Genomic DNA, 24,120 nt, shown 5'->3' with positions numbered 1-24,120 from the left:
ATGTGCATAAGGAATTATAATTGATTTTGGCCCATTTTCAATATTTAATATGAAAGGTTACGGGGATAAATGATAAGTCAATATTCCTAAAATGTTTAGTATTGCAATTTTAATGTTTCAGAACTCAAAACAACCAAAAGATCAAGTACAAATTAAATCAAAACAAATTTATTAGATATACAATGAATAAAAAAAAATTTCAAATTTACATTTTAGATTTTATGAAAAAAAACTTTGTTTGACTATTATTGTTTTTCCTTGTAGCCCTTCATATTATAGAATTGTTATAAGATAATCATATCATGTAATATTAATTATGAACAATATGAATTATTCAATATAAAATAATACACTTAAAGTTTCCATTTTAAATATCAATGAAAAATAAATTTTAAATGAAGAGTTTTTATAGTGTAAATATAATATTTTAACATTTTTATTATATATAATCTTTTATTTCTGAATAACAAGTATGAGTTAAAAGTATGACATAATATTTTGGTACCAATTTATAAAATAAATTACAAAGTAACAATTTTTTTTATTTTCAATCATAATTAAATTATCAACAAATATATTTATCTTACTTAAATTAACTATGAGACATAAGAGCTAAGTGGACTATGGCAGTTTTAAGATTTACTGTTTAGTCTTAGGCTTCTGATAGATTACATAAAAAACTACTAGAAAAAAATATTTTTTTAGTGCTCCATACAGAAATATCAAAATGAATTATATACCTATGTTTATAGATATATTTATACAATTAGTTCTTAAAGTAAACATATGAGCACCAGTAGTTATTTTTTTTGAGTTTATTTTAAACTTTGGGCATTGACTCCAATATATATTGTTGATGGTATGAGTAAACTAAATATATTATATCTTTCTATACAAGACTGTAAAGAGAAAGAGATCACCATTACCTATATAATACACAACAGATAAAAATAAAACATGTGCCAAATAGACAACCAATATAACCTTTAGACATATTACCAGTGAAACAAAAAAAAAAAAAAACTATAATACTAGAACAATTATACAAGAGTACACAGTAAAATACATATTATTTATAATATTGATACATCTTTTAACCATTTTAAAATTTCTGGAGTATAATAAGTCACAATCACATCACCACCTAAACCATAGAAAATAATTAAAGAGTAAGAAATCAGTTGTTTATTAATAAAATAATTTACCGGCTCGTCGCATACTTCTTAAAATTTCAATTAAACCCTCTTTTAATTGTATTACACCAGCTTGTACTGCATAATATAACATTGCATATTCTCCAGATACCTTAAATAGAATAAAAATTAATACAATCTCTCAAAGAATGAAAAAAAAAATAGGATTTACCTGATAAATAAATATTGGTATATTTGGATGTTTATCTTTAACTTTTCTTACTACGTCTAAGTACATCATACCAGGTTTAACCATAGTCATATCACAAGATTCAGAGATATCTCTATCCTAAAATGGTACAAAATTATTTATCAAGATATTTTGTTTAATAGATTATGATGATGAAATAGCACAATTAGAATTTGAAATAAACATAATATATATTTACAGTTTAAACATTTTTGTGAAGTAAAATATTATTAAATTACTATTTATTTTTACAAATGTATTACTTTACTCTGATTTACTGTGATCAACAGTTAAAGAAATAACAGTATTTAATGCATTTTAAATTTAGTATAATTTGTAATTTATAATTAATGAAAAAAATGTCCTTAATAATATAATAACCATATTAACCAAATTGGTTATTAACCCAATTTATTATATTTATTACACAAGTGTACATTTAGTTGAAGTCTTATGAGCTAGGGCTATTATTATCTAAAATTCAATTGTAAATGCCACTTTATTCAGATTATTTTTAAATAGCCAAATGTACTTGAAAAATTCCACGTCAGAGGTTACGCCCCCAGAAATTCTCAGCCTATGCAGTCATATTACTTACCACCACTCTTTCTGCAATGCTTGAACTTCCTACAGGTATTTGATATGAAGAGCGATTACTAAAACTTGGTGCACAATTTGCAGCATCCCTAAATGGTCCATAAAATACAGAACAAAATTTTGCAGAATATGATAAAACACTAACTCGACTCAACAAGTTCTCTTTCATTAAACTTTGTTTAATAGCTGTTACATGCCCATCCATCATACAAGATGGAGCCACAATATCTGCACCTAGAAATTACATATAATGGTTATATAAAATTTCTTTCATATCATACAACAATTATGGCTATACGATCGTATGGACTGCACTACAGATTACGGTCTACCTACAATTGCGGAATACTTGTCGTACGCACTCTACTACCTAATTTATATTTTTTATTATTGACAAGTTTAATGTATTCCTGAGAGACATAGCAAAGTATTTAAATATTTATTTATTTTATTTTTATATTTATGATTATTAATGAAATTGATAAAGAAATTAAATTTGAGACGACAACATATGATGATAATATGAAATAATTTTTAATAATATATTACTTATTTATAAGAATTTTCGTTCGTCATTAAAACCATTTTTACATCATTCATTTGTTACAAGAATATATTGTCTACAATTTAAATATAGTTGTTAAGTGGTAATGGTAAAACATGGTAGAGTACAAAGAGTGCAATCATTTTTCTATACGTTTAAATAATAACATTAAATAAAACTTATTACAATATAATTACATTATTATGTACAACCAGAATATTTAGAATAATTATTATAGTTACCAGCAAGAGCATATGATAATGCTATTTCTCCTATCCTTTTTATGCTTTTTACATTGTCTATTTGTTTGTTTTCAATTATTCCACAATGTCCATCAGATGAATATGGACATAAACATACCTAAAATCATAATATATTAATAACAGCTAAAATAATAATTTAAAGTATTATAATATCAAGTGACAAGTATAATAACTTAAATATTTTTAGTTAGGTATACATAAAATACATTTATTTTGTCTACGGCTACACAGTAATAGGTTATGTGTACTCAATATTTTGATTTAATTTAGTATTTTATAAAATATATTAAATGTATTAAATTTTTTTTTTATAATTTCAATGACAAGTGTATTTATCTAATATTTTCTATATGTTTGCATGTTACAAACAATTTAAGAATATTTATTAGTGATGTGGAGATATGAAAACCATATGTTAATGAAAAAGTTATGTTTTAAAAAAATTCTTATTTTTACTAGTATTAATAAAATCACTATTTACTATTTTATACCTAACATTTATATATTTACTTACATCACAAGCTATCACAAGATTTGGATACCATTCCTTTAATAATGGTAAAGCTTGAATAACTGGATTTTCAAAAGAATCAGCATGTGTTCCATATTGATCCTTTTAATTAAAAAAAAAATTGTAAATATTTTTCTAAAAAAAAAAATTTTAAAATTAATAAATTACTTTTGATAGCTTGTTGATCACGCCAAAAATTAAGATAGATTTAAGGCCTAATTCAACAACTGGATCCAACAAGGCTTTGATATGATTTAATCCTTGTCGATAGATACCTGGCATTGATTTTATTTCTTCTCTTACATCCTTTTCATCTCTATTACATACATTTTTAATTATTCCAAAACCATAATTAATTTAAATGTGTAATGTAGGTACTTACAAAATGAAAATAGGATACATTAAATTTAAAGAAGTAATTTGAGTGTTTTGGCACTGCCATTGTCTAAGAGTGTCGTTAAAATATCCACTATGAATAACTTTATTTGTATAACTCATTTTATAAAATTATAAAATCTACACGAGTCAATAGCAAAAAAAATTTAACTCAAAGAAACCTAAAACTGCTATAATTCTGTAATTATTAATAAAAGTACCTAGTGATAAATGACGATATTACTTTAATATTATAAATTACACACAATTTAATCTAATAACATTTCACTGACACCGTACGAATGTTAAACGATTACTCATTTACTCGTCATTTTGGGTATCTTATTAGTAATTATTTATTCATTATTAATATTAATAGTCTGGTAAGTATAAATTATAGTGATTAAAGAATATAATGATAGTTATAGACACTTATAGTGCTTTTCTTTTTGTCATGGTTTGTCAAAATGTCGTAACACTCGGTAACTAATAACTTGTAAGTAACTCATTTTCGTCACAACAAATATTTATGTATTATCTAATTTCTACCACGGTTTAAGATATCTTAAACCGTGATTTCTACTATGTAGTGATAGTAGTGATACCCCTACCATAATCTAACGAAGTGATAAGAATAATAAAAAAAAACGGACTAATTGCCAACTAAGAAAATTAAAAATCTCACCAACAATTCACAATTGTGAGTGATGTCATAAGATACCAACCTAATAATAAAAAATATCGGTATTAAAATTTATTTGTTTTTCAATAAATTTAAATTTAATTAATATTATATAGTTAATAATTTAATATTATTTATTTATCTAAACTATAAATAAATATTCACTAAACTTTAGAATTACATAATAAGTTTCATACGATTTCCTAGTGTTTTTTGGATAGTTTATAAATTACACAATCTTAAAAACTACATCATATAAATTTTGAAAAATTTGATTACAAATGATATCATTTGAAAATATTAATAAAAATAAACAATAACATTAGTACTAAGTACGAAGTATGATCCATTAACAATTTAAGAATACGCCTGTAAGGGAATTATTGAAGTAGACCAATACTCTTTACTACCTACTGCGCAGCGAGCAAAACCTATATTATTTAGTCTATTTAACAAAACTTTATGAAATATTTTATGAAACCATAAAATTTTCATTTAAAAACATTTCTATTTAACGAAAAAAAAGTATTATTTTTTTATTAAAAATTTAAGAGTTAATAATTATTGTATTCAGAGACGGATTAATGCAATCAGTGATACCGATCTATATTTCATGTTATGGCAAAAAAAAGTTGGTTTTAAACCCTCCTACTAAAAAAAATGTTTAGTTAGTTATATACGAATAGAACTATATTTATTTCTAACTATATAATACTTACATGATACTGCATAACAAAACAAACTATGGTAAATCGAGGAATATTTTCGTTTTTAATTGTTCAAGCGAGCGAAGTGAACGAGTGACCCCACTCGGTGAAACAGTGCAACAAAAATGCATTTTATTTACCCTGTGGCTAACATGAGGTAGTGTTGCATAGCAAAATGACGGATATTATCGTTTTTAATGTACGAGCGAGCGCAAAAAAAAAATGAAAAATTCTCTTAAGTGCTAGGTTATAACAAAAAGTGCAGAAAATCAATTTTTGTAAGAGATAATCGACCCTGCTCATCAAGAACTGTAAGGTATAAACGTACTACTACACCACACTTGAAATATCTCGATATTAAATATACTGGATATTAAGGTTTATAATGTAAACCGAAAATTTTGATCAGTTGTAACATAAAAATTATTGATTTCCTCCAATTTTTTTTTTGCATCATCATTATTAAAACGTTGATTTACCTAGGTTTCAAAAAAAAATTCAAAAATTCGCGTGGGCGTTAAACTAGGTTGTTCCACTAGGTAAATTTCTACATGTAATCCATTAGTCTAGTTTAATATCCCTCAAACAGAATTGAATAATATTTAAAGGGTAATGAGCAGGGCTTGAATTTTAAAGCATTTGCTAATTATTATAGGATACAGATAAAAATAGCAGTGATCTATAAATTTGTTTTATGCACCAGGGACTGCAAGTATGAAATTTTATAATGCTATATTTTGCTAATTTGCATAATATAACGTTTTACTTTGTATTTTTATAAATTTATTAGTTTATATTATGTGGTATGAAAATAACAAAAATACCCACATTTTTGTTCATATTGAAACATTCAATCATACAGTGTAGCTCAAGTAAAATAATCTAATATATTATTTAATTAATAAATAATAATTTATTTTATTTTATTCTTATTTCCAGATAAATTTGAATAGTCACCATGCTAATGGTACTAATTAAAAAATGTAAACAAACATTAGTTTTTAATTAATTATAAATGTAATTATTAATTCATGAATAATCTTTAGTTAATAAATATAAGTTTTTCTTAATTATGAACAGAATGTATTTTTATTTTTGCATACATTTCACACATCAAAAATGAGTTTTTCAAGTTAAAATATTATTTATTTTTAACAAAATTTCTACTTACTGAATTCTTAACGAATTCTTTATTATGTAAAAAATTTAACTAAATTTGTTAAATATGTTCCACGTATTCGAAAACAAATTTCAATAAAAAATATTAAAAGCTTTCTTTATTAATCTAATAGAAATCTCTAATACAAGTATACTAATAAATCTATCTGTAACAAATTGAATATTGCTATATCTTGAGATTCATATCTTAGAATATAAAGATATGAATCATAATTTCTATTTTTCTTTATATAACTTACTAAATGGTAATGTAAAATTCCATGAGTTCATAGGCGCCGCCAGGAATTTTATCAGGGGGTGCATCGTGCAAGAAGGTATACGCTAGTTTTTAAATAATGCTTATATACGTAATAATAATAATAATAGTTAAATACATAATATAATATAATGTAGATAATTATGCAAAATAAAATAGTTTCAATACCATTCAATTTTTTAAATTTAATTTAAGTTTTTGTAAAGCCAGGGGGTGCAAGTGCACCCCCTTGCGGCTCCCATGCATAAGTTACTTTCAATATTGTCCTTCAGACTAGTTAAATAAACTTCAGGCTTAATAAATTATTTTTTGTACCTGTTTTTACCAATTATCCTATTTTCTTCAAGTATTATATTCAATAAACAAATTAGCAAACTCTGTTGATTTTTTCTGAATTGTCTCATTAAGTATATAAGTTGAATGTTAATTATGCATTAAAAAATTGTAATTCTTTTAATTCTTATTATGTTATTCATTGTATTATTATCCGGATTTAATTGTTTTAGATTCTGAACGGAGTGATGAATGTATTGATTTTACAATGATGTGTGTTTTTTTTTGTGTCTGTCAACACGTTTTGAAGTAGTAATAATGCTTCAATTTTTGACTTCAGCTCATCTTTGAATAGGAAAATTCATATTGTTGGTATTTTTTTTTTTTGGGGGGGCGGTCAATAATAAAAAATTTCCAATAGTTTTTAAAACCCTGAAAAAATAACGGAAAAACGGGAATTTTTACACCTAACCACTTTTTGACAAAATCGATTTTTTGATTTTGCTGCAACTCAAAAACTAATCATTATAAATACTTGAAATTTTCACCAAATGTTTATATTATGGTTATTTATTTACGATTAAAATTTCAAATATTTTGATCTTTTTTAACCTATTTATAGACAACTGAAATTTTCGACTTTTCTACGTTTTTTTTCTTAAAATGCCGATAAAAAAAATTTGGCTATCCAAAAAATCTTTAAAATTTAATACAAGTTTTATTATAAATTGTACTTATCGTAGGAAAAAAAAATAAAAAATCGTTAGTCAATTTAGTTTAATTAGTAAAAAAGTTAAATAATTTTTGTTTAGAAGCATTTAAAGTTCAAATGTTTACGAAATGTATCAAAATTACGAAAATTTGAAAAGAATTTTGACGTTGAAAATGTATAAAATTTTTGTGATTTTATATTTAAGATTCAAAAGTCCAATACTTGGTTATCCATACGTTTTCCTTCAAGTAACTTTAAAAAAAAAATTCAATTTTCAATATAGAAATCATTTTATGAGCGTCTGAAATTAAATTTTTTACGAAATCGCGTAAAATAACAATATATTACAATTTAAATATAGGTAATAATACAATATATCCAAGTATCCAACTAATTATCATTGACTGACAAATCATCTCCATTCAGAATCGTTTTTTGTACACAATGATACCCGTCATTGCATTCAAATTTCACACATTCATTATTATGACCTGTGACCTACTCTCCATCTCTACTATACAGCAGAGCGATACCCACTTTTTTTTTTAATTTTATTATGATTGAAAAGTAGGTATGTTTTGTCTTATTCCATTATGTTTGTATTGTAACAGTTCAATTTTAATGCGTATTCAATTCAATTTCGATCTATCTATCTTTTGTTAAAGGGTTCTCAATTTGTCACCCACTTATAATAAATAAATAAATAAAATAAAATAATCACCGCAATGTTTTTATATACCAGTACCATCAGTGATGAATTTCACTTCTCCTCTAGATCGATTGACTACAATATATTAAGTATTTAAGTTGATTTTTTATAAATAAAACGTCATAATATATTTTGTTGTATTGGAAAAATTATTTCTACATTAGGTTTTCAAAAAAATTTTATTTAGTATTGAAAATAACTATTTATACATATTTAATATGTTTATAAACGTTGAATAGGTTAATTCTTTGTTTGTTTGTGTAATATATATTTTGTTCTCATAAAGAGCAACTTTTTCGATGAAACAGTTATTTCAATTTTCTGTTGGCCAAATTGTCTTAGGGTTATAAATTTTAGCATCTCATCAGTTAGGTTAGGTGCATTTATAATTAAAAAAAATAAATATCTATTATATGGTTGATTACATAAATTACATTACTATTTATTTAGATAATTTTTTCAATGCTTAGTATGTAGTAATTATAGCTTGTATAGTTTTATGTATATGTTAATGTAATAACGTCTGTTTCTTATTAATAAGATCATGTAAAAAAAATATTTCTTTAATCATGATTGAAATATATATATTTCAACCATGGCTTTATAAGAATTATCCAATACATATGGGGCAATGCATAGGCAATATGAATAACTACGAGGCAAATGTAAACTCCTAAAAAAAAAAAATAGTAAATTTCCCTAATAACATTTTGCTACCCTATTAAATGCACGTTAATTTTCCTAAATACATTTTAGAAAAAAAATATGACCTTGTTTAATATAAGTTGCTGCCTTGCTGGTATAAGTGTAAGTATGTAACTTGAAATAATTTAGTAAGTACCATTATCTTTCGCCAAATTCATAAATCGTACATGGTCACATGGATACCTGATTATGTAAATATTATTAGTTGAAATCTTTTGAAGGTTTAAATATGATATAATATTTCTACATTTGTAGTTATAACTTAAGATTTGGTGGATTAACGATTTTTTTTTTATTAAAAAGTTGTTGAAACATGAGTTTGGTTGTGGTATTCTAGACAGTAGTTATTTCCTGTGAAAATCGATGTTTGACTAAGAATTTACCGTTTTTATTTAATGTGTTTATGATGATTTTATATTTAATTTTTTAAGATCAACTTAACTACATAGGAGTTTTGTCTAACTAACGGTAGTCGATATAATTTTTGTTGGGAACATTGCTTTTTAAAACATTATTTATATTTAATTGTTACAATAATTATTTTTACTAACTATTAAGTCAACCATTTTATTGTAAAACAGTATAAATCTCGTTATTATCTAAAAATTAATGTATATATTTCACAAATGTTATTACGATATTGTATTAAGTAAAATGCATATAGTAGGTATAAATAATTTTTTTTTTATCAATATTTGTAGAAGAATGTCCATAACTTATGATGCTTACATCAAGTAAGTTACATGTCTAAACAATAAGATTAAAAAAAAAATAAAAAATTATACCTACACGATTTGTTTTTAAATTTTTCAAAATCTTAATAATGCACATTTACAGTTCCTTATAAATATATCATACTAAAACCTAACCTAGGCATAAACAAGGATTTGTATATTTTTGAATTATTAAAAAATAATATTTGTAGTTACATAAAACACATTATTATATATTAGATACTATACACAACTGTCAACGATATTTTCAAAATATCTAGGATACGTTTTAGAATATTGTCAATTCATACAATTCACCAATAAACTGGTATTGATTTCAAAATTCAAAAATATATAATACATATTATATGTTAAATATTAATAATAATATAAGTAACTTAATGCTTTATTTTAAAACTAAGCTATCCTTGTGGTATATTAAATTACTATTTTAGCAATATATATATTAAATTTAATTGTTTAATATATATTAAACAATAGACTGATAACTTTAGTCAGGTTTTAAGTCTGTGATCATTCTTCATAAACAATAATTTATCATTGAACTTGTATAAATTACAATAAAAAAATATATTTCTTTTATAAATTAATGAAATTAAATATTACGTATTGCCTGATATAAAAACCATTTATAATTAAATTATCGTTAAAATAAGCAAATATGTTAGCGTGAAATATGTGTTAAGCAGTCCAGTATTAAGATATTATCATTTGTATAGATATGCCACCAATAATATAATTTTACAGTAATTTTTACAGATTTTATTTGTACTCCAATAAATTAATGAAGTGGAATCATTATTCTTTAAACAACTATTTATAATTGATATTATGCATAGGAAAAAAATAAAAAAAAGGTTACAAACATTTTTTGTTTATTTTTTTTATTGTCACAAAAATCCATCTCAAACTAAAGCTGGAACATAGTAACCACTATCCCTTAGGACTTGGTTGTATGGTTCAACAACCTTCTTAACTTTCTTGTTGGCTTCTCTGGTCAATTTCTGAAAATTAAAAAAAGTTAAATATAATTGAATGAAAAAAAATTTATAATCATAAAAATGTACTGCACTAAGATCAGGGATAGAAAATAATAGAATGGGCAACTTTTATAAAAAAATAAAGTTCATATCAATATCTTTAGGCATAAATAAGGATATTTTGATGAATTTAACAAAAAATAATTAATGATATTGATAAGTATATAAAATATTAGTATTTATTATCAATTTGAGTATTCTTACATGTCTAATCTTCAAACGCTGGGCACGCTTGGCTTCACGTTCTAAACGACGTGCTTCATAGTCTTTGACTACATGTTGGTATTTCCATCCAACTTCATGTGATAAACGACCAACATCACAATATTTACGTCCACGTTGCAGACTCAACATTCTCATAGCCAAAGGTACAACCATTGTTTTTTGAGATGTATAACGAGCTGGGATATCTTCATATGCCTTCATACGTCTTAAAGCTTGTTGTCCACGTGTTGTTTTGTGTGGGATCATACCTGAAAATATAAAATTAAAATATTTTTAACATAATGAGGAACTGTTAATATGTCTTTATCATTCTTTACTAGATAATAAATTATATCTAAAAATATGAAACTATACAAATTTATTTGAATTTTGGCAGTTAAGATTATTCATATTTTGTCATTTAAATTTAAATGTTAGAATTTAGCAAAGTTAGGTATTGTTTATTTTTTTATAGATTTTTTGATTTTAATTGAAATAAAATATATATATATAATTTGATGGCAAAATGACTTAAGAATAAATAAGGTATGTTATTGTTATATTATTTATGTTTTTTCTATAGTTCGGTGTTCGATTAAAATATCAATTTGAATGGTACTATTTGAAAATTTTAAATGTTATTCTTTGAAAAAAAAAAAAAAAAAATCATAGATGAAATAATAATTAAAAATATATAAGTATAATAAATGTTGTTAATTTTTTACTTAGTAATAAATAAGTAATTAAGGATATTTAATAATGCAATATTAAAAATAATCTAAAACTTATTGTTCATCAGTTACAACTCTTTTCATATTAATGACGTTTTCATGGTTTACATGTCAATTAATGTAAGTAAGGAATTGTTAAATAATCATTAAAGAGTTTAAAGTAATACTTAATTAATTAGAACTATGTTTCTCAAAATACATTTTTTTTCATTAATTTACTTATTTCAAATAATCTTAGTAAGGTTTAATAATTTTTGAAAATCATAGAATACATATTCCAATTATTTTTAATGAATGTAAAATGTGTAAAATAATATTTATTTTTTTATTCTACGATTAATTAATTAATTAATTTTATTAATTTATTTTTTACCATTCTACGATTTAAGTATAATTTTATTGTATACATTGACACTATTACAAATACTTAGACCATACTTTGCGCACAATAAAATACTAATTGTACATATTTAAATAAATGAGATAAGATTTTGTTATTATCCTATTTTATATTAATATTAAACAAACAGTAAATCTACAGTGTTGTATTGCAAGTATAAAATTTAATAAACATAACATTTCTCTTTTCATTAACATTTTATTTTCAAAGACCAATTCTCAATTAATGTAAGTAAGGAATTGTTTAATAATCATTAAAGAGTTTAACTAATACTTAATGTGTATATTAAATTAATAAGAACCATGTTTCTCATAATACATTTTTTTTTTCATAAATTAATTTATTTCAAATAATGTAAGTAAGGTTTAATAATTTTTGAAAATCATAGAATACATATTCCAATTATTTTTAATGAATGTAAAATGTGTAAAATAATATTTATTTTTTTATTCTACGATTTAAGTATAATTTTATTGTATACGTTGACACTATTACAAATACTTAGACCATACTTTGCGCACAATAAAATACTAATTGTACATATTTAAATAAATGAGATAAGATTTTGTTATTATCCTATTTTATATTAATATTAAACAAACAGTAAATCTACAGTGTTGTATTGCAAGTATAAAATTTAATAAACATAACATTTCTCTTTTCATTAACATTTTATTTTCAAAGACCAATTCTCAATTAATGTAAGTAAGGAATTGTTTAATAATCATTAAAGAATTTAACTAATACTTAATGTGTATATTAAATTAATAAGAACCATGTTTCTCATAATACATTTTATTTTCATAAATTAATTTATTTCAAATAATGTAAGGTTTAATAATTTTTGAAAATCATAGAAAACATATTTCAATTCTTTTTACTGAATATATAATGTATAAATTACAATATTTTTTTACATTCAAAACTATTCTTCGATTCAAGTATAATCTCATCGTAAACGTCGACACCATCACATATTACTCAGACCATACTTTGTTCATAATACTTAAAATAATTATACTAATTGTGTACATTTAAATAAATGAGAAAAGATTATGTTATTATCCTATTTTATATTAATATTAAACAAATAATGAAAAAAATTAAATCTACACTATTGTATTGCAAGTACAAAATTCAATAAATGTAACATATCTCTTTTCATTAATATTTTATTTTCAGAGACAAAGTCTCAATTAATGTAAGTAAGGATATTATTTTGAAATCATAAAAGATATATGTACCAATAATTTTCATCAACATATTTAACTAAAATTAATAAAAGTTGATAAGTTGTTACTTAAATTTATGTTTTATGAGTTAAATAGTATAATCCAACTAACACATAATAATGAAGAAAGTATTATATAAGGTATGAGAAATTAGCAACTATATTTTCAGTTTAAATTAAAGAATTTTTATACTTCACTGTAATTTATTTTAGGAGAAAAATATTTAATCTAAATAAAAAAAAAAACATACCACGGACAGTTCTTCTGAATATACATCTGGGAGCACGGTGATGGAAAGGTCCACGAGCTGGGTTCACATTACATCTCTTTCTCAAGAATGACAAGTACTTAATCTTGTTCCTAAACGAAATATAAGCATTAAGTAAGAACACAACAAATAATTTAAAAGTAATTTTCAAACCTGTAAAAACTACCAGCGATGTTTATTTTGTCGCAGTTAAAAACAACAACTTTATTTCCTTGCAGAATTGCTTTGGCTACGTATGAAGCCAACTTTCCAAGCAAATGTTCTTTTGCATCTATGTAAATGCGCTAAAAAAATAATAAACATTAAATTTACAATAACTGAAATATAAATTTGTGGTAATGGAGCGTGTTTCAACAAAATGTTAGCAATACATTGAACTAGAAAAAAAAATACTCCTTCAAAACGTTTTCAGGTAAATGATGGAAAACAGAGTAGAATGAAATAACAACTACCTTACTAGTTATATGTAACTCAAAATATAACCACAAAACAGTAGAAAATCGAAAATGAACACTTTAATAGGTAAACGTCACTTAAAGTTAGTTGATGAACATTCAATACATACCTTGTTGAACAAACCATGCTTGGGTGCCATTTTAGTCTAGTAAAACTATAATGGAAGATTAATATAAAAAATAACACGAACAAATTTTTCACGTGCGACGTGAAACCAAATGGCAGATATGTTAGGAGTTTACGACAGAATAGGTTAAGGAATAAGTAGTGCGTTTACAAAACTTAAATGTCAAAACCTCGTTTACTGTGGTAGTGGTCTAACCTCAAAATAGCGTTAGACCTAGGTTGAATAATACAACTTCGTTTTATAAGGAACTGATCAACCAAGATGTAACCAAGTTAATCGTTAAATGTTGATAACATAATTTGACAATTGACATCACCAACAGAATATATCTACCACGAGTCCACAAACTAAAATATAATTTGAATATTTATGTATACGATTTAAGACTGAGTGCGACATCACCATGGTTCTCAGCACAGCTAACATAAAAAATGAAGAGTAGTTCTAGACGTTCTAATTAGGGCCAGGGACATTTTAGTGATTACCGATTAGTGATAAGCATTTCCCTGTCCTTGTCATCTTCAATGTCTGTACCACGATTAAAAATATATATCTGTACTTTGTAATGGGGTCCATACTATTATAGTATAATGAATTATCGTAAAACTATCGATGAATTTCATCTATTCTATTGACATTGACTAGCGTCCAGTTAGTGTTCTCGTTTTGAGATACATTATTAATATTACGACGTTGAATTTAGATATCAACGGTTAGGTAAGATGGATCAGCAACGACGGCAACCATAAAAAATATTTAACTTCAATCACCTGTCCTCGCCACGTTTACATCAAACGTCCTACAGAAAAGAATGGTGACAGTGGCAAACTCATAACCAACTTCAGAATCAGAATGCAGAAGTTAAAAAATAAAAATAATCAGTATTCAGTAATAGCAGTAATGCTGTTATCGCTCTTATAGAAGGATAACTGTAACACCAGTAAGTTATCCAATATCCATAGAAAATGGCCTTGAATATTTAACAAAATCGTAAAATAAAAATCTGCACAGTGTGTCCATTTGTAAGAGTCATTTTTATCTGCCATTTGGGCTCGTCGCTTGTGTCACAAGTAACGACTACAACTCAATACGCGACGGAGTGTGTCACAAGTGTTTTGACAGCTGCTAGTCTTCGCTCTCTTTCCTTTTTCGTCGTTTGGGTTCGGTACTTTGGTCATTGGCCATTGCGTATTGTGGACCGCCTTTTATTGTTTAGTAGTCTGCTTTAGTTGTGGTAAACTACTACTCATAAATACTATGCTTCCGTTAGGATTCCGTATCCGTATTTATACCCGCCATAGTTAGTACGCAGAGTAGTATGTGAAACGGTTTTTAATTTTTAACGTTCGCACTACGATTATTTTCCTCAATTTATATATTTTTTTATAAAAACCAATCGAGTGAAAATAAAATTGCATTACTATGAATCGCCCGAATTATAATCAGAACTACAAATTGGTAGTTGTCGGTGGCGGTGGTGTTGGGAAATCTGCAATCACCATACAATTTATACAGGTACTTTTACTGGCTGTATTTGAAATAGAACAACATCGAGTAACTCTAAAATTTGTTCCTATATGCCATATATTTGTATATTATTATTTTTTTTTTGTACTTAAGACATTATTATTTTGCTTAATATTAACTAATTTTACTATACATAAACAATATATTTTGATATATTAATATAAATGATACATAATTATAAAATACATAAGTATTGTAAAATAATATAAACTCTTAATTGTATAAGTTAGATTTGGGAGAATATTTTGTTTTTGCTAAACATTATGAGAACAATGCTTTGTACTTTAAGATTACAAATCAAAAGACGTTATTGTAATAAGTAATTATTATTTTATTTAGAACCAAGTATTTATTTAAAGTAGGCTTATACCATTATTATAGTCAACATAATAAATTTTACAAATTGATATACATTAATAGAAATAATAAAAATTTGATTATTCTATATTCAGTGTATTCAAAAATATATAATTATATTTTGCTATACATTACTAACTGATTGAATTATTCTAAGTTATTGAGAAATCAAGATTTTCTATGTATTATAACTATATTTTAATTTTTTATACTACTAATAATTATAATTATTCTTTTTTAACATACAATTGAACACATATTTATATTTTAGTTATTTAATTTTAAGAAAAAATATAAAATTGTATTTCATAATTATTATTATTACTGATATTTTGGTAATACTTTATTTCCAAAATAAGTAGGTAGATAATTTTAATAATCTTTTATAAATTATTATAACTTATTTAAAATTCAAAATTTTCTTGTGATAATAAATTTAATTCCGATGTATAACATGTTAATAATCTAAAATCAATTTTTATATGATGTCATATTAATGTAACTGTTACCAAAAATGTGTTGTTAAATTGCAACAACTAATTGCATAACATGTGGGTGTGAACGTTGCTTTGCCAGTGGGTCCAATTCAAGGTATATCATTATACCTACACAGTCATACAGATAATTCTCAACTCCTTATATGGATTTTCTATGTATACAATATTATAACATATAAATTTTAGTAAAAAGTTTGATATTATAATTTTATGAATACATAATTTTGATGTGGTTTATATTAACTATAAAATGAGGTCATTGATGTCATCTGTAAAAATCATAGTACCATATTTTTCTATTTATATCTATAACTACTAAAAACTAAAATCTTGTTTTTGATCAAATAATTATTTTTATACATATATATAGATTTTTATGAGACATTATTACTACCATATTTTAAATGAATATGTATGTCATTTTATTTTATAAAATATAGTAAAATTTTTTTTAAATTTTGTTAGCTCAATAAAATTATACAATATTACTATAAACATGATTACGTTATATTAAATTCAATATCAATCAAATAATTATTTTAGTACTATATCATAAAAATTGAAATGACATATTATGAAATAATCATTAAAACAGTCTGATGATTGGAGATTTATACTTTGTAAATAATGCAACCATGTGTCAGATAATTTATAGTAAATGTAATTAGTGTAAATAAATACTAGTGAATAGTAGTAATAAACTATTAATTTATTTTTGAATTTATTTATAGCTTACTTTGCTAGAACTTATAACTCTGCATAATATAATATAATACAATGATTTTGTTTTAGAAATATTTTGTGACAGATTATGATCCAACAATTGAAGATTCATACACAAAACAATGCATAGTTGATGATGTTCCAGCAAAATTAGATAGTAATTATTTTTTAAATAAATAAATAATTAATATTTGTAGTAATGATTTAATTATAATTATTTAGTTTTGGATACTGCTGGACAAGAAGAATTTAGTGCTATGAGAGAACAATATATGAGATCAGGTGAAGGGTTTTTGTTAGTGTTTTCTGTAGCAGATAAAACTAGTTTCAATGAGATGGAAAAATTTCACAGACAAATTCTTAGAGTTAAAGATAGAGATGAATTTCCAATGCTGATGGTTGGAAATAAGGCAGATTTAAGTAGTCAAAGAATGGTACATTTTATTCGATAAAAGACTTGCTTAATATTAATTTTAATTAAAAAAATATTTTCTATTTAAGGTTTCTATACAAGATGCACAAAATATGGCCATGCAACTGAAAATACCTTACATAGAATGCAGTGCTAAAGCAGGAATGAACATTGATCAATCATTCCATGAACTTGTTCGAATTGTAAGAAGGTTTCAATTATCTGAAAGACCACCAATCAAATCAATACCGCAAAAGAGTTCAAAAAAGTGTTCCATACTTTAGCAGTATATGTTGTCTATTTTACAATGTTGTTATGTTTACATACCAACTCGCATTAAATTAATTTGTTGTGTTCCCATTATTGTCAATTTTAACCATACACATTTAAAACAAATATTTTTCACAGTATTAAATATTAATATCTAGTCGTACACAAATTGTACATTTGAACAAATCTGTTGACATATAATTAACATAAAATAGGGTATTACAATTTTTTTTTTTTTTTGTTAATACTTAACATAATTTTAAGCAACCAATAGCATAGTAAGTAAATTTTAATAACAAAAACTTATTTTGTTAATAAACAGTTAGATTGTTTTCTTCAAGAATGCAAACTTAATACTTATTAACCAATTTTGCCAACTTAAAAAAATATTAAGATTCCATTTTAAAATTCCAAACCTTATTTAAATATCCATGTTTTTATCTCAGTGTCTCCTGTAGAACTGTGGGGGAGAGTACTGTAGGTTTTTATTTTGGATCGGTTATTTAAACACATGAGTGTATGTGTGGCAAGGATTTGTCGCTAAAAATCCTGGGTGGTCACCCATCCAGGAACTAGCAACGCCGGCTGTTATGTACACTTGGTGCGTTTCTATAGTTAAGTGTACACACTGCGCCATACTAAGCCACATTTTACTTTTCTAGACAGTTTTTGGAATGTCACCATCTGGGGCAAACTACTTAAATCTTATTATTTATAAATAAAAGTAATATACTAATATAAATGCCAGAGCAAATCCTATTATATTAATTGGTTGTCAAAAATGCATAATTTAAGTTTTTTTATGTAATTAATTTTTGACATTAATATATTTTTTTCAAATTATTTTCTTAATTGTTCATCAATTAATGTTTTTTTATATTAATAAATTTTAAATCAAAAATTCAACATTTAAATAAGTTTGAAATGTTACCTACTATTTGTTCTTTATAAAGAATACAAATTTGTTTATTTTTGTATTATAATAGTTTATACATAAATTATATATTTTTAATAACTATTGTATATTAACTATTAAGTACTTAATGATTTATTATATAATTACATTTTTGTTGTTGTTGAATGCTTAACAAGTTATTATGTTTGGACAATCTGGAAATGAGATCTTAATAAAAATAAAATGTCAAACTATAAAATTGTATTTTCATATCCTTACAACTTAATTTAAACCATGATAAATTTAGAAAATTATATACTACCTATAAACTATATAAAGTTAAATAATGTATCTTAATTTAAATTATTTGAATTACTGTGAACCCTATAATAATGAGTTAAATTATTAGGTAATAATAAGTTTAAAATAACACATGAAGTATTAATCACTGATCATTTTATCAGGAAAACAACACCAACACAAAGTTCTACATTCACTCACATCAGCGGTTATCAATCTGGAGCACATAAAAAAAAAATTGAGTAATTGCTAATAAATGCTGAATTTATTTTAATTAAAATGATTTATTCCTGAAATGTGCAAGATTTTATTAAAAATGAAAACTTAACAATCAATTTTTATTATAGAAATGGAGTATTGAATGCATGTTATAGAACACTATACATATATAAGAATATGATTTCAAAAAACTATCTTCATTAATTGCAGGGAAAAAAAAACTCGATAGAACATTCATAATATGAAACAACTAAAAAGTGAATTTAATAGATAACTTTTACTAGTATGGAGCTGGTCATAAGAGCATTTTCTTTGTATACCATTATCAAAGATATGTATAGGCTATATAGAGATAAACTTAATGCAGCTCATTGAGTAATGATATTCTATGATGCTGCTTCAGATTTAAGATTATATCTTTTTAATATTAATTTGAACATGATTTAAAAAACTGTAATTCAAAACATGGTTCAGGATTATTTAATTACTATTTATTATTCATTTAAAAATAAAATAATTAATTTCTATTTAAGCATCTATTACTAAATATTATTTAGCACCTATTTTTCTATAACATTTTACCTCCCCCCTACGTTTATAATCCCTCATGTAGTCACGTCTAGTAATCTTTTTATCTAATATACTTATTATTTATGTTAACAGATTGTAAATATCTTACAATACTTAACCTTGTTGTTCTTTAACATTTTTAAAGTAATAATGAGAAGTACAATTTAGCAAAATATTAAGCTTAGGGTCTAGGGATATGAAAAAATAAATGTTTCATGGGTATTTCTTTAATATTTAGTCACTTTATAGTATTTTTAAAGTGAAATGGAATATAATATTAATAATTATCTAAAAATGTATTGGTCTTTAGATTAAAGGAATTTCAGAGCCATAGGCCCAGACTACAAAATTATTGAACAGTTTTTTTTTGTAAAGTTTTAAAATTGAATTTTTTTATTATATATAAATAGGGCACCTTAGGCTTGGTAAGGTAAGTAAAATTGCAGCATCATAAAGCGATTTTTAAATTACCCAACTCATGAAAGAAGAATATCTTATGTTACAAGTTAAAATTTTTTTTGAAATTATACATAAGAAGCCATTAAATTAAAATCAAATAATAAGCTTATCTATAATACCCACCATTTCAGTGGCAGAAGTATTATTATATTTAATTTTATAATTATCTATATTATTTTTCCTAATTTAATGAAATAGTTAATCATTAGTCTTACTTTTATAGTTATTCACATTATTAGATAATATTGACAACTTTCCCACACAACAAGAAATGCTGCATAAATAACCATTTTCTCATATTAGTCATAGTTAAGCAAAGTTTTGATTTTTTGTTATATTTTCATTAATAACATTTTTAATTGGTATCATATAATATATGTTATTAGAAAACAATAATTTTCCAATTCAAATATCCCATTCTTCGAAATAATTCTATTTGAAATGAACACTTGTAATCAAATGTAAAATGTTATTACTAAATAAAACATTTTTAAGTATACACAGTTACAACCAAACGCATGCAATGTAAATTATATCATTAACATTACATACTAATGAATAATTGTTTAACTAGTAGATAAAAACATTTGAAATTGTCACTAATATATTTTATTTCTTGGATGTAATGAATTAAATTCAAGGATTTTCATTTTAAAATAAAACTATGAACTTCACAAAATTGTTTTTATTCAATTCCAATAAAAGAGATATCAAAACCATATTTAAACAGCAAGAAGTTCCCTTTGGACTTTTCTCCAGTTATCTAATGGTCCGTGGTCAGGTCGGAATTTAACATTGGCACCATCGGGAGCTAGTCTTCCATCTTCCTTCAATGTTTCATATTCTGCACGGTCGTATTTTGTAAATCCCCATTTCTTGCTTACATAAATCTGGAAAGTAAAGTAAGCATCAGCATAAAGTCTACACAGATGAGTCAATATAATATAATTCACATAACAAATTATTTATTGATAATCAAGTATTAATTAGTTTATTATAATTATTAATTGTATGTGAATGATGAATAATGAACAGAGAAAATTAACTCATTTACTATATTTCTTTTGCAATATACATGCGCGTATAAGGAATGTCTGATAAATAAAATAATATGAGTGAGCAAAACTTAAAAAAATTATATATTAGATTTATTTTTAGCGGGGAGTTTAGACCTATCATGGTTAAGTGATACAAAAAAATTTAATTTATAATATATCTAGGTATAAGATTACAGCAGTTAATTACATTTTAAAACATTAAACTATAAGATTATAACAAAGTAAATACCTTTTGGCGACCAGGGAACTTGAATTTAGCACGACGTAAAGCTTCAATAACAGCCGCCTTGTATCTATCAGATGAGCGAACACTCATGATTGGTTGACCAATATGCACACGAGCAACAGTACCTTGAGGCTTACCAAAGGCACCTCTCATTCCAGTTTGGAGCCTGAAGAAAAAAGAAAATTATATATTTCAAACATTACTATTAATTATTATTTTTATTCAATAACCAAATTTTAATATTTTAACTTGAATATTAGTTTCAACTTATAGTATTATGACAATTCATATGACTGCATGTTTAAATTTACATTTATATTTTGTTTGTATTTTACAATACATTCTCAAACTGTATTTTTAGCTTGCTGTTGTTTAATTAAACCAATTTCAAACTTTTTATATTTATATAAAAAAGCATTGCAATAAAAAAAAAAAAAATGTTGATATGTTGTTAAGAGGACATGTGTAACATTAAATAAATTTTTTTTTATAAATGTAAAGAGCAGTCAACCAATTTTTTATACAGACTGCATTACTGAATATAATTGCTTTTAGTTAAGGGAAAGTAATTAAGTTAAGAAAATTGAATACATACCTATCAGCTCCAGCGCATGACAACATCTTATTGATACGAATGACATGGAACGGATGAAGTCTCATTCTAATGTGAAACTGATCTTTACCGCAGTGTTTTACCATGTATTTATTGGCACAAATACGTCCGGCTTCCAAAGCCTCAGATGACAGTTGTTCATATTCATCAGATACCTATCAATAATGACTGTTAGAAAAATTTGGATAGGATAATGATTAAATACTACTTACAAGATGTACACATAATGGAAAATCATCTACTTTAGCTTTCTTCTTTCCCAAGTCAAAAATCCTAATTTTTGGATCAGGCACACCACGACAAAACCGTGATTTTGGGTACGGCTTGTTTTTGCAGTAACGATAACTATAAATATTAAAAATAAAAAACTTTAAATATTTCATTTATTATGGCGTTGCTCCATTGTTATTCTAGTTCAAATATTAATGGTTCTGATAGTAACTTAAACCAAAAATATGCTAAATAGTATATAGTAATGGAATATAATTCCGTACAGTCGAAATATACAAAACAAAATGTACAGTGGAATATGATAAAAACAATAAAGTATAAACTCGTAGAGAATTAGTAATTTAACATAAAATGTGGCGGTTGGATTAGTATGAAATAGTAACGATTTTACTTACCATCTTGCAGGACGACGGCCCATTTCTGTGAACAAAAGATTAAAACAGTTTGTAAAGATACACTTTTAATAACAATGACGTAAAGAACGTCAATAAATTGTAGGATTCAAATGGATAAAATTTATAAAAACTTACTTGCTTAAGGATGTTCCACCAATGATTCAGAAAACATAAACGATACCCCAATAATGTTTATCAAAAGAGAACGATGGCAGATCGTTGAGTGGAAAGGTGGAACAATTTTATTTTATAGAGAGATTGTAAATACGTTGCATGAGTAAATATTTCATGGAAGAAAGTATATCAAAGAGATTAAAAGTTGCCGCTAAATATGAAACCATAGAATGCAGCGGGTTTTTAAAATATTTTTATTTAATATTATATTAAAATATTTTCTCGAATTAAAATACTAAATACTTATGTATGCAAGAAATATTCATATTTTAAAAATATTCTAAAAAGTATGAATTTGGTTTTATATTTTTGTTCTAATTTATGTAATAACAAATACCTGATTTTATTACTTGTGCCAATAAATTATGAAAAATATTTTATACAAACATTATATGTAATTATATAAATATTAATTTTAACGTTGTATAACTTTGCTTGATACTATTTTTTTTTGTCCATTTAATAATTTACATTAAATTTAAAATTTGTAATTTAAAAAAAAAAGTATGCCACACAGCACATTGCATTCATCCAATAGACTATTTCTTATTTTCTTAGATCAGACTCTATAGAATTCATAAGTTTAGATTAAGGAAGATCTACAGCAAAAGAGTGACTCACATAAATAAGTCGAAATTAATATTGCTAGTTTTGTTACTTACTAATGCTCTATATAACCATAGAACATATTCTATGATATAGATAATCAATGTAACTATTTTTAGTATGTTATATATTTATATACATTTTAACAGACCTACAATTTAATTTTCTTGTAGGTTTTTTATTTATTATTATTTATTGGTATGAATAGAATAGATTCATTTTATACTAAAAATAGCTTAAATGTAAAACAAATTTAAATATTTTAAAAATAATTTTGTTAATATTTTTATATTATAGTAAATTTAAAATTACAGCTAGCTACTTTATAACAATAATACCATCAGTTTTCTTTCAATGTAAGTGTCAAGATTATGACTTTTTGAGTTATTTTGTTAGAATTTCCATCTTACATTATTGATATTTTTAATAATAAAACAATGTTTAAACCGATAATTTTTTCAGTTCCAATAATGAATAAATATAATTAATAGAAAAAAAAT

The 24,120-nt window shown here is 24.3% G+C and overlaps 4 protein-coding genes across 4 annotated transcripts; 1 reads left to right on the top strand and 3 right to left on the bottom strand.

The window, feature by feature from the left end:
* Positions 1–421: 421 nt before the first annotated feature.
* Positions 422–4,198, bottom strand: LOC113547876 (delta-aminolevulinic acid dehydratase). The gene is made up of 8 exons (XM_026948432.1): positions 3,681–4,198; positions 3,467–3,614; positions 3,302–3,400; positions 2,767–2,884; positions 1,982–2,214; positions 1,366–1,482; positions 1,206–1,305; positions 422–1,144 (listed from the first exon to the last, which is right to left on the bottom strand). The coding sequence occupies exons 1-8, from the start codon at positions 3,794–3,796 to the stop codon at positions 1,074–1,076; spliced, it is 1,002 nt and encodes a 333-aa protein (XP_026804233.1). The 5' UTR covers positions 3,797–4,198; the 3' UTR covers positions 422–1,073.
* Positions 4,199–10,487: 6,289 nt separating this feature from the next.
* LOC113550555 (60S ribosomal protein L13a) lies at positions 10,488–14,232 on the bottom strand. Its single transcript, XM_026952481.1, has 5 exons — positions 14,071–14,232; positions 13,659–13,789; positions 13,488–13,597; positions 10,875–11,143; positions 10,488–10,634 (listed from the first exon to the last, which is right to left on the bottom strand). The coding sequence occupies exons 1-5, from the start codon at positions 14,098–14,100 to the stop codon at positions 10,536–10,538; spliced, it is 639 nt and encodes a 212-aa protein (XP_026808282.1). The 5' UTR covers positions 14,101–14,232; the 3' UTR covers positions 10,488–10,535.
* Positions 14,233–15,096: 864 nt separating this feature from the next.
* On the top strand, positions 15,097–18,677 carry LOC113550566 (ras-like protein 2). Its single transcript, XM_026952493.1, has 4 exons — positions 15,097–15,603; positions 17,262–17,349; positions 17,415–17,626; positions 17,694–18,677. The coding sequence occupies exons 1-4, from the start codon at positions 15,511–15,513 to the stop codon at positions 17,886–17,888; spliced, it is 588 nt and encodes a 195-aa protein (XP_026808294.1). The 5' UTR covers positions 15,097–15,510; the 3' UTR covers positions 17,889–18,677.
* Positions 18,678–20,987: 2,310 nt separating this feature from the next.
* Positions 20,988–23,109, bottom strand: LOC113550248 (60S ribosomal protein L10). The gene is made up of 6 exons (XM_026951980.1): positions 22,976–23,109; positions 22,841–22,865; positions 22,427–22,559; positions 22,197–22,369; positions 21,605–21,767; positions 20,988–21,207 (listed from the first exon to the last, which is right to left on the bottom strand). Exons 2-6 carry the CDS (start codon positions 22,861–22,863, stop codon positions 21,040–21,042), a joined length of 660 nt encoding a protein of 219 aa, XP_026807781.1. The 5' UTR covers positions 22,864–22,865; positions 22,976–23,109; the 3' UTR covers positions 20,988–21,039.
* Between the last annotated feature and the right edge of the window lie 1,011 nt (positions 23,110–24,120).

This window comes from Rhopalosiphum maidis, chromosome 1 (genome assembly GCF_003676215.2).
Source record: "Rhopalosiphum maidis isolate BTI-1 chromosome 1, ASM367621v3, whole genome shotgun sequence".
Lineage (NCBI taxonomy): Eukaryota > Metazoa > Arthropoda > Insecta > Hemiptera > Aphididae > Rhopalosiphum > Rhopalosiphum maidis.
This window is presented reverse-complemented; position numbering and strand designations above follow the sequence as displayed.

Coding starts and splice junctions, on each gene's coding strand:
- LOC113547876 (XM_026948432.1), bottom strand. CDS start 3,796: ATGAGTTATACAAATAAAGTTATTCATAGTGGATATTTTAACGACACT. Junction 2,215..2,766: donor ATTATCATATGCTCTTGCTG/GTAACTATAATA, acceptor TGTAATTTCTAG/GTGCAGATATTGTGGCTCCA. Junction 1,483..1,981: donor GCATTGCAGAAAGAGTGGTG/GTAAGTAATATG, acceptor GTACCATTTTAG/GATAGAGATATCTCTGAATC.
- LOC113550555 (XM_026952481.1), bottom strand. CDS start 14,100: ATGGCACCCAAGCATGGTTTGTTCAACAAG. Junction 13,598..13,658: donor ATCGCTGGTAGTTTTTACAG/GTTTGAAAATTA, acceptor TATTTCGTTTAG/GAACAAGATTAAGTACTTGT. Junction 10,635..10,874: donor AGCGTTTGAAGATTAGACAT/GTAAGAATACTC, acceptor TTTAATTTTCAG/AAATTGACCAGAGAAGCCAA.
- LOC113550566 (XM_026952493.1), top strand. CDS start 15,511: ATGAATCGCCCGAATTATAATCAGAACTACAAATTGGTAGTTGTCGGT. Junction 15,604..17,261: donor TCACCATACAATTTATACAG/GTACTTTTACTG, acceptor ATTTTGTTTTAG/AAATATTTTGTGACAGATTA. Junction 17,350..17,414: donor TGTTCCAGCAAAATTAGATA/GTAATTATTTTT, acceptor ATAATTATTTAG/TTTTGGATACTGCTGGACAA.
- LOC113550248 (XM_026951980.1), bottom strand. CDS start 22,863: ATGGGCCGTCGTCCTGCAAGATG. Junction 22,560..22,840: donor GGCCGTCGTCCTGCAAGATG/GTAAGTAAAATC, acceptor TAATATTTATAG/TTATCGTTACTGCAAAAACA. Junction 21,208..21,604: donor AGTTCCCTGGTCGCCAAAAG/GTATTTACTTTG, acceptor TTTACTTTCCAG/ATTTATGTAAGCAAGAAATG.